Source organism: Gadus macrocephalus, chromosome 16 (assembly GCF_031168955.1).
Source record: "Gadus macrocephalus chromosome 16, ASM3116895v1".
NCBI classification, from domain to species: Eukaryota; Metazoa; Chordata; class Actinopteri; order Gadiformes; family Gadidae; genus Gadus; species Gadus macrocephalus.
In genome coordinates this window covers 35,001-45,000 of record NC_082397.1, presented here as the reverse complement: position 1 = coordinate 45,000, position 10,000 = coordinate 35,001, and the positions used below count along the sequence as shown (strand labels likewise).

At 51.3% G+C, this 10,000-nt stretch overlaps 1 protein-coding gene across 4 annotated transcripts in view; it reads left to right on the top strand.

The window, feature by feature from the left end:
* tmprss4a (transmembrane serine protease 4a) overlaps window positions 1-9,819 on the top strand; it is a 15,868-nt gene extending 6,049 nt beyond the window's left edge. For 3 of the 4 annotated variants that reach the window (XM_060076129.1, XM_060076131.1, XM_060076130.1), the window contains 13 exons: window positions 2,026-2,080; window positions 2,238-2,372; window positions 2,718-2,870; window positions 2,999-3,125; window positions 3,294-3,413; window positions 3,802-3,845; window positions 4,093-4,255; window positions 4,425-4,585; window positions 4,906-5,001; window positions 5,122-5,264; window positions 6,820-6,972; window positions 7,065-7,296; window positions 8,040-9,819. In XM_060076129.1, coding sequence (XP_059932112.1) covers window positions 2,026-2,080; window positions 2,238-2,372; window positions 2,718-2,870; window positions 2,999-3,125; window positions 3,294-3,413; window positions 3,802-3,845; window positions 4,093-4,255; window positions 4,425-4,585; window positions 4,906-5,001; window positions 5,122-5,264; window positions 6,820-6,972; window positions 7,065-7,076 — 1,362 coding nt within the window. In that variant the 3' untranslated portion in view covers window positions 7,077-7,296; window positions 8,040-9,819. Of the gene's footprint in view, window positions 1-2,025; window positions 2,081-2,237; window positions 2,373-2,717; window positions 2,871-2,998; window positions 3,126-3,293; window positions 3,414-3,801; window positions 3,846-4,092; window positions 4,256-4,424; window positions 4,586-4,905; window positions 5,002-5,121; window positions 5,265-6,819; window positions 6,973-7,064; window positions 7,297-7,348; window positions 7,829-8,039 lie in introns of all 4 variants that reach the window. The other variant, XM_060076128.1, reaches the window with a different exon arrangement.
* Window positions 9,820-10,000: the final 181 nt, after the last annotated feature.

The window sequence follows — 10,000 nt, the reverse complement described above, 5'->3', positions numbered from 1 at the left end:
AATTGTAGATTTCAGGAGACGTTAATCTGGACCGCGTGATGCATTTATCAGGGCTCGTGTTATCTCATGGAGTGTTCCTCCTCTGGCCGTAATAAACGCTGTCCTTGGACTGGGGAACTACCGGGTTATGACCATCAGCTGTCTATTACACGCTATCATGTCCAGGTCAGAAAGGACTGGACTGATGCCCACACTTTGATTGAAATGTGTGTGTGTGTGTGTGTGTGTGTGTGTGTGTGTGTGTGTGTGTGTGTGTGTGTGTGTGTGTGTGTGTGTGTGTGTGTGTGTGTGTGTGTGTGTGTGTGTGTGTGTGTGTGCGCGTAGAGATACTTTTGAGGCCAGATGGACGCAAGAGAATCACTCTAAAGCCTGGTGGGAAGCTGGCCTTAGACACAAACACCTGACAGCGCCCACACACACACACACCTGACAACACACACACACACACACCTGACAACACACACACGCCCACACCCACACTGAACCTACTCCACCACTTCTTTGAGGATCTGGGACCAAAACAAGCGCTGCTGTGTGTCTGGTATTGTTGTCCTGTGTTCATTTAAATAGAAATGGACTCTCTCAGTCAGTCAGTCATTGTGTGTAGATAGATAGGACTTTATGTGTGTGTGTGTGTGTGTGTGTGTGTGTGTGTGTGTGTGTGTGTGTGTGTGTGTGTGTGTGTGTGTGTGTGTGTGTGTGTGTGTGTGTGTGTGTGTGTGTGCGTGTTTGTGTATGTGTGTGTGTGTATGTGTGTGTGTGTGCCCCTGATGTTGTGTTTTTAGTGCTCTTACATGAGATAGGCTGTGTATTTGACCTGTACATGGAAATTGCTTTCAACGATAAAATCATTAAATACCAGCCCATTCTGGAAATACTAAGGGACCTAGGCTACCAATGCAAGCTAATAGTGTTTATTTTTGGAAGCTTGGGGCATGTCCACAACCGTGTCTTCAGTGGGTTAAGGCTGGCTGGGCTCTCCAGCAGAAAATCTAAACAATTAGCAAAGTTCTGCTCCATATCAGCAGTGATGGGCAGTCTGGCCGTGTGGCGCAGGAGATGTTTTTTGTACCCTTGAACAAAGACCTATCTTATCTCTGAAATATTTGAATCTTCTCTCTTATAATGTGATTGGTGGATTCAAATAAAGAATTAAATGTGTGGCATGATGTAGCAGAGTGTGACAATACTAAAACCGGCAAATTATGACGAAAATAGGGTGAGGGTTAGAATTTGAATATGGATATGCAAAACATAGACTGTAGAGGCTGGCCAGTGAGAGAACCCTTTCTGTGTTGCTTCTGATGCTTACTGATGTACTTTTGCCGGTGGCACTCAATGAGTCACTGATAAATAACCCTGCAACACAGCAGCTGTGGGTTTGACTAGTGAAGACTCAGTCAGCTGCAGTAACACAGTGGTGAGAGACTGCCCACAGAACCCCAACTAGAGCTGGGCCCTGGGGGGGGGCATCTGTCCCCCAGTCAACCCCCACCTCCATACTGTCCCCAGTCAACCCCCACCTCCATACTGTCTCCCTGCCTGCTGGCTGTGAGTCCCAGAGGTACCCTCCCTGGTTGTCCCCATCCACACCCCGGTACAGCACACAACTCAACCTGTGTCCAGCGGTTGAGGTCCAGGGGAGGCTGTCGGTACGGCCGTCTCTCACCAAGGCAGCAGACGTGGCGGGCTGCCGGTTCTGAAGGGGGGAGCCCACAGGAAGTCCTGACACAGATCACATGTAGTCAGAACCACGGGTGACCTTCAAAGACATCACAGGTCATTGTTGTGAACTGTTTTAACGCTCGGGCCTTTGGGAGATCTGTCCGACTGGAAGGAGATCTGTGCTGCTACTCCACTGTGCACCCTCTTCTTAGTTCAGAGGGGACACTGGGGTGGCCCGTCAGATATCTGATGACATCAGCGGGCCCCCTCTCCTTAGCGGGGCCCGCTCTGCGTTAAGGGCCCCCTGATGAGCTCCACACAGTCTGACCGTCTCCTCTCTCCCCCTGCGTCTCTCTGCAGGCGGACACCCAGCAGCCGAGAGACACCACTGACCCACTGAACCCTCTGCAACAAGGTGAGGCCCCGACTTCTGCTTCTGGTAGAGGAGCACAAGTCAACGTTTTGACCTCTCCATAACTTCCCTGAGTCCGTCCTTTGAGTTCCCGTTGCGAGGCGTTCTTCCCTTTAGCGTTGTTGGGCTACGTGACGTTCTGAACTCCTCTCCCCCCCAGCGGTTCTCCGCCCGGGCCGACACAGGAAGCCCATGACGCCCCACCGGAACACGGCGTCCAAGAGGAAGAGGGTGGTGCTGACGGTGCTGACCGTCATCGTCGTGCTGGGGATACTGGTCACAGCCGGCTACTTCAGTGAGTCGTGCTGCTGGGGTTACTGGTCCCAGCCGGCTACTTCAGTGAGTCGTGCTGCTGGGGTTACTGGTCCCAGCCCTCGCTGGGCGCTGGCGCTGGGCGCCACCACTCAGAGTGCTTTACAATATTGCGTATCATTCACCCATTCATGCACTCATTCACACCCCGACGGCGGTGTCAGCCCCTCAGGGCGACAGCCAGCTGGTCAGGAGCAGTCAGGGTGAGGTGCCTCGCTCAGGGACACCTCGACACTCCAAGTAGCAACCCTCCGGCGACCAGCCAACCCGCTCTACCACATGAGCCACATGCCCTCCATGACGTTCCTCTCTCATTGCACCTTCACAGTCAAGCAGCTGATTGACACCAAGTACTACTTCTGCAAGCGCTCCATCAAGTTCATCCCGCTGGACAAGGCCTGCGATGGGACCAGCGACTGCACCGACGGAGAAGATGAGCTCACGTGCGTCTCCTCCTTCACAGACAACACCACCTTTCCAGGTAAGAGAACCAGGCCGACCGCTAAGCTTAGATCCCCACCCCCAGGTGGAACCGGCCTGACCGCTAAGCTTAGATCCCCACCCCCAGGTGGAACCGGCCTGACCCGTGTGTTGGTTCTGCCTCCCCAGTGCGCCTCATCACACCGGCCGGCGTTCTGCAGGTGTACAACGAAGGCGCCGGCTGGAGGAGTGTGTGCGGCGACGACTGGACCGAGAAGCACACGGCGACAACGTGCCAGCAGCTGGGATACACACAGTGAGTGAAGCCTCACCGGTGGAGTCCACCCCTCACCATCGATATCTGAAGACAAGGGCCCCTCACGGGGAACTGTGTTATAGTAGGGGTCAGCACCGCTGACCCCTACAGGACCTCAGCCATAACGGGTCCGTTTGATGGTTGTGTGGTTGTGTTTTCTGACCACAGGAACCCCCAGAGGACCGTTCTGTCAGTGACGGCCTTGGGGGCCTCCCTGAGCAAGGGGCCCTTCACAGCAGTCCAGTCCGGGACCGGAACCAGTCCCATTCAGACGGCCACCATCGACCGGTGAGAGACACGTCCTTGTACGTAAGGCCCTGGCCTGACCCCTGACCCTAGGCCTGACCCTAGGGTTAGGGTGTAATGGACACTGCCCTCATGGTTATGAAATGAGGAAGTGCCCTGATGCTAGCCGCCTCCCTCTCTGTTGAGCAATTGTTCCAGCGAGCTGGACTGCATTGCTTCCTTGTTTAGTTGTTAGTATCAGCTTGTGCAATACTGACACGCGTGTTGCCATGACGTCAAGAGAGCAACGTCCACTCTCAGCTGAGACAGACCTAGATGGACCGGACGTTCTGATTGGTGGAAGGCTAACCAGCCCGCATGCTCGTTGTGACTCGGTAGAGCATGGGCGAAGTGGAGCGGTTCACCGGACTAACTCCCTGTTTTCCCGCAGCACGGAGTGCAGAACCGGACAAGTAATATCACTCACCTGTTCAGGTGAGGAAAGCACTTGGTTATAAGCTGTGCGTGCGTGCGTGCGTGTGTGCGTGCGTGTTGTGACGCCTGTCACATGGTTGAACCGCGTCGCTCTCAGCTAATCCTCGAGAACGGCGGAATGAAACCAAACCGGCTCTGCAGCTCGGTGGCGGGTGTCTGTTGCCACGGACACCCGCGGGCCGCTTGTGTTGTTGGGTTGTTGTGTTGTTGGATTGTTGTGCTATTGTGTTGTGTTATTGTGGTGCAGACTGCGGCCAGGGAGGATCCGAGGAGCGCATCGTGGGCGGGACGGACGCCCTGATCCAGGACTGGCCGTGGCAGGTGAGCCTGCAGCAGAACGGACAGCACACCTGTGGCGGCTCGCTGGTGTCCCCGCGATGGGTGGTCTCTGCGGCCCACTGCTTCACAGGGTCAGTCCCCCCCCCCCCGCGTCCCCGTACCCCCTCTCCCCCCCCCCCGTACCCCCTCTCCCCGGCCCCCTGCCTCCCCGTACCCCCTCTCCCCCCCCCCCCGCCCCAGACCGGGGGAGAGAAGGGGAGTCCTCGTTGAAACGCATGCGTCTCCCTTCTGATTGGGCAGGACTAAGAGGGAGGTGGGCCGCTGGCGGGCGGTGACGGGGAAGACGTACATGAGCAGCCTCGGGGGCGCAACCGTCGACCGCATCGTCAAGAACGGGCGCTACGGCGGCAACGACTACGACATCGCCATGGTGAGGCTCAGCAGCCCCCTGAGCCTGGGAGGTGAGAGCACACACCAATCATACGCCCTGTGGTAGAGACCAGGGCCTCGGGAACAGTGGGACTCTGCTGCCCCTGGTGGGCGTTCAGTGGTACTAGCGATTATCCAACAGTCTTCATTGATCACAGACATTACGGCATTGTAATTGCTTGGCAATATTTGTTATTCTGCTTGAATATGTATATATATATATATATATATATATATATATATATATATATATATATATATATATATATATATATATATATATATATATATACACACCATTAAATGTTTATTTGGGGGGTTTGTTAAATAATGTGTTGTTTGTGCGGTCTAGAGGGCCGCCGGCCGGTCTGTCTGCCTCCCAAAGACCTGGGTCTCATAGCAGGAAGCACCCTGGTGGTGACGGGATGGGGGTACTTGGAGGAGAAAGGTACACACACACACACACAGACACACACACTCACACACACACACACACGTACACTCCCTCTCACTAACACGCACACTCACTAACACACACACACAATCTGACCCGGTGCTGTGTGTTCAGGGAAGACGTCCGCGTCGCTGCAGAAGGCGAGCATCCCCCTGATCAGCAGAGAGAAGTGCTCCAGCCCCGCCATCTACGGCTCCAACATCACGCCCAGGATGATCTGCGCAGGCCTACTGCAGGGGGGGGTGGACGCCTGCCAGGTGGGACAGCAGCCCCCGTCTTTAAACCATCACAAAGCTGTCGTTATCAAAGGACCAGAGCAGTGGTAGCATTAGGCCTGATTTAAAGGAGCACCTCTTTTGGGGGGCATATGGATGGAAATGAGACCCATAGCTCAGGTGCGTAAAAATTGTAATATAATATAAATAATATAAATCTAAAATACATGAGTCTTGTCAGCAACATTTGCCATTCTTGGTCCAATACCGCATGCTAGTGGCGGCCCGCTGACATTACACCATCAACAAAGCCTTTTATTTGAACCACCATGGTCCTAGCCACGGACCCAGCATAGAAGCAATGTTTTCGATCCCCCAACTCTCCAGGGTCACGGAGGGAACAGCGACCGTTGTGGTGGAAAATTAAAGAGTTAATTATTATAAAGGGTAAAACTAGCACAAGATAAAGGTAGTCTCTAGAGAGAGGCTCCTGACACGCCCAGCCTCCAGAGGGCGAGGCTGCAGAGGACCCTGTTCAGGGCTCACTGCAGTGTCAGAGCAGGGAAAGGCCCTGGAGGGCCAGCTGCAGATAGAGGGGTTAGTCACCCAGTCAGGATGTGGCTCGTGGTCTCGCTCTGAGTCTCTCTCAGGGCTGATAAGCGCCACAAAAAGTGGAACGGTTCCTAGAGATAATAACTAAGGGGTCACAGTGTCTTGGTTTGTTGTGAACAACATGTGGATAACTCCACAACACTTTCCGTCAAGTATTCTGAAAAGCTTTGAACGGGGATTGGCGTGGAAAAAAGCGAACCACCTAATTAAATCTAACTAATTCCATTGAGCGTGTAGTGGGAATAAACACGACATAGAAAGGAAGACAAGTCAACTCAAGACAGGAAGTGCAGCAGCGGTCGTAAGGACTCGATGTGTTCATAAACTGCCAGCAGATGCCTTGCCAGCAGCCGTGCAGACACTCCCCTTCACCCTGTATCGCCCTTAGACTGGGCTCCCCCCCAGGGCTGACATCAGGCCAACCCTAAACCCTCCACGATGGTCCCCCCCTCCCCCCCTTGTCTCCAGTGCTGTTACTGCACACGGTGGGAAAGGTTCCACTATAAGAATCATGTTCACCAGTTGTCTCCCTTAATGCATTCTTGGTAACTTTTCTCCCGGTATCTTCCCTACAATGAAATCAAATATTTGTCTGTCCGAAGTATCCTTAAGAGACGTTATTCTTCATCACTGAGTAGAGGGCTGTGATGTTCCTGCTAGTTTCCTCGCTCCTCATCGGGAAACCTTAGCTTAGAATAACAGGAGCTTGCGGGGGGACGCTGTGCGTGTTGGCTCGTCCTGAGACCCTCCTCTTCCTCTCCGCGGTGTCGAGTGTTGTTGTCTCGCTGCGTGTCCCAGGGCGACAGCGGGGGGACGCTGTGTGTTGGCTCGTCCTGAGACCCTCCTCTTCCTCTCCGCGGTGTCGAGTGTTGTTGTCTCGCTGCGTGACCCAGGGCGACAGCGGGGGGACGCTGTGTGTCTTGGCTCGTCCTGAGACCCTCCTCTTCCTCTCCGCGGTGTCGAGTGTTGTCTCTCTGTGTCCCAGGGCGACAGCGGCGGGCCTCTGGTGCGCCTCTCCTCGTCCCGGTGGTGGCTGGTGGGTGTGGTGAGCTGGGGGGTGGGCTGTGCCAGGCAGGGGAGGCCGGGGGTCTACAGCAACGTGGACCAGCTGCTGAACTGGATCCACAGCGTCATGGAGGTGAACCCACGACATTAGAGGATACCGGAATGGGATTTCCAAGATGTGTGAAACTCTGTGTTCTCTAACCCATGCTTGTGTTCCCGCTGCAGGAGAACCAATAAGGAGGGCCGATGAACTCACGGAACAGAGGGACGTTTCTTCCACGGAGAACAAACCATGCCAAATGACTCCTGTCCCAAAGCTATTACCATTACATATGCAAGTCCACGCTGACACACACAGACACCCCCTCCTTCACCCTAACCCTGGGTTAGATGATCCTCAGGTGACACACACAGACACCCCCTCCTTCACCCTAACCCTGGGTTAGATGATCCTCAGGTGACACAGACACCCCCTCCTTCACCCTAACCCTGGGTTAGATGATCCTCAGATGACACACAGACACCCCCTCCTTCACCCTAACCCTGGGTTAGATGATCCTCAGGTGACACAGACACCCCCTCCTTCACCCTAACCCTGGGTTAGATGATCCTCAGATGACACACAGACACCCCCTCCTTCACCCTAACCCTGGGTTAGATGATCCTCAGGTGACACAGACACCCCCTCCTTCACCCTAACCCTGGGTTAGATGATCCTCAGGTGACACACAGACACCCCCTCCTTCACCCTAACCCTGGGTTAGATGATCCTCAGGTGACACAGACACCCCCTCCTTCACCCTAACCCTGGGTTAGATGATCCTCAGGTGACACACAGACACCCCCTCCTTCACCCTAACCCTGGGTTAGATGATCCTCAGGTGACACACAGACACCCCCTCCTTCACCCTAACCCTGGGTTAGATGATCCTCAGGTGACACACAGACACCCCCTCCTTCACCCTAACCCTGGGTTAGATGATCCTCAGGTGACACACAGACACCCCCTCACTCACCCTAACCCTGGGTTAGATGATCCTCAGGTGACACACAGACACCCCCTCACTCACCCTAACCCTGGGTTAGATGATCCTCAGGTGACACACAGACACCCCCACACTCACCCTAACCCTGGGTTAGATGATCCTCAGGTGACAGACACCCCCTCCTCACCCTAACCCTGGGTTAGATGATCCTCAGATGAGGCCCTTTGCCGTTTCAGGCCTCCAACATCTCAGGGGATGACCAACATGTACTGTCAGTGGTCTCTACCACCCAGACTTTCAGCCACTATTTACTGTGAAGATAGGCCTATTGGATGCTTTAATAAGTCCATTATTGTAAACATTTTAAATGTCCACCAAGAAGCGCTGTCATACCATATTGTAACACATTTCTTGCACTTTCTGTTCCTCTTGCGTGATCGCTATTCAGTAAAATGTCTCCACTTGAGCACTTTAAGGGACTGAAGTAGGCCTTTTGGTGCTTCGCTTTGATGTTTCTAAACAAGGATGTCCAAGCCTTAAGTACCTAGCCTTGAGGACCTAGCCTACAGTACCTAGCCTTGACGACCTAGCCTACAGTACCTAGCCTTGAGGACCTAGCCTTCATCCTTGAGGACCTAGCCTTGATCCTTGAGGACCTAGCCTTGATCCTTGAGGACCTAGCCTTGATACTTGAGGACCTAGCCTTGATACTTGAGGACCTAGCCTTGTAGGAGTCACTGGTTGTAAATATAAAACCTGATGAGATTTGCAGCTGATTGTGATCTTTAATTCAAAGGTTAATTCAAAGGTTATTTCAAAGGTTAATTCCATTATTGAGTCGTTAGGATCTCTTTGTGATCAACCAATGGGATGGTTTGTAACGTTTTGCACACATTTATCGTCGTGCTGAACATGTTTTTGTTATTGAAAAGATGTTTGGGCTGGAAGACATCAAACAGTCGCTCATCTCTTTCTTCCTATCTGTGTATAGTGTGCTGGGGTTATTTTGTGCTTTTGTAAATGTTACTATGGATGTGACACTTCAGTTTGTTAATAAAACAAAATATAAAAAGTTGCGTGCACTCCTTTAATAAACTTGGAATATAATATCCTGTAATTTCCAAAATTAGCTTTTCAGTCCGCTAGACTTAAGACTAATTAGACAAGAACACTCAAAGCCTTTTTCTTAGGAGTAAGCTTAAGTATTTTATTGAAGCAATGACATCCTATTCAGAATGCTTTTGATTTTCAACTCTGTGCAATATAAAATGGTTCTTTGAAATATTATGTTTAGAACAATACTATGAAGTACCTCCTACATATGAAAGACTCTTAAGGTATTCAGGAATCTTAAGATAGATATGAAAATCCTCAAAATAATTCACAGCTCCATGTTCAAAGAATGCAGTTCAGTAACTGTTACATGAACTCCAAACTTAGAAAGATGGGGATGTGAATATAGGAATAACAAACGTTTTTATTTGTATAAAATGCCTTACAAAACATGCAAACAGCTCTTATGAAATCTTCGCTCGCATTATATTAATCTAGATTAAGGATAAGTGGTTTGAAGAAAAAAATATGAATGAAGGATGATTTATGAAAACGTGTGTCACCGTTGTCTCGCTGCTAGTCTCCAGATATAGAAACCATCCCAGAAATATACAAGTACTCAACTTAAAGGCCAGGCAATATTTAAGGCAAGCGTCTTTCAAATGGGTTGATCTGAGGTGCTATACCCCAGATCAACTCACCTCACTAAGCCGAGATCTATACCTCACTCAACCCAGATCAACTAACCTCACTCAACCACAGATCAACTAACCTCACTCAACCCAGATCAACCACAGATCAACTAACCCCAGATCCACTAACCTCACTAACCCCAGATCAACTAACCCCAGATCCACTCACCCCAGATCAACCCATTTGACCTGGTTCTACTAACTATCTGCATAGTTACTGGTGAGCTTAAAGTCTTAAAGTATTTGAACTAGAGCTGTCAAGCGATTAAAATATTTAATCGTGATTAATCGCATTAATGTCATAGTTAATTTACGATTAATCGCAAATTATTTTTCTATGCTAAATATCCCTTGATTTTTTTGTCCCATAATTCCTCTAATTTTAATTCTCTTATCAACATGGTGAAGTGCATCGGCTTGCCTTGTGCAA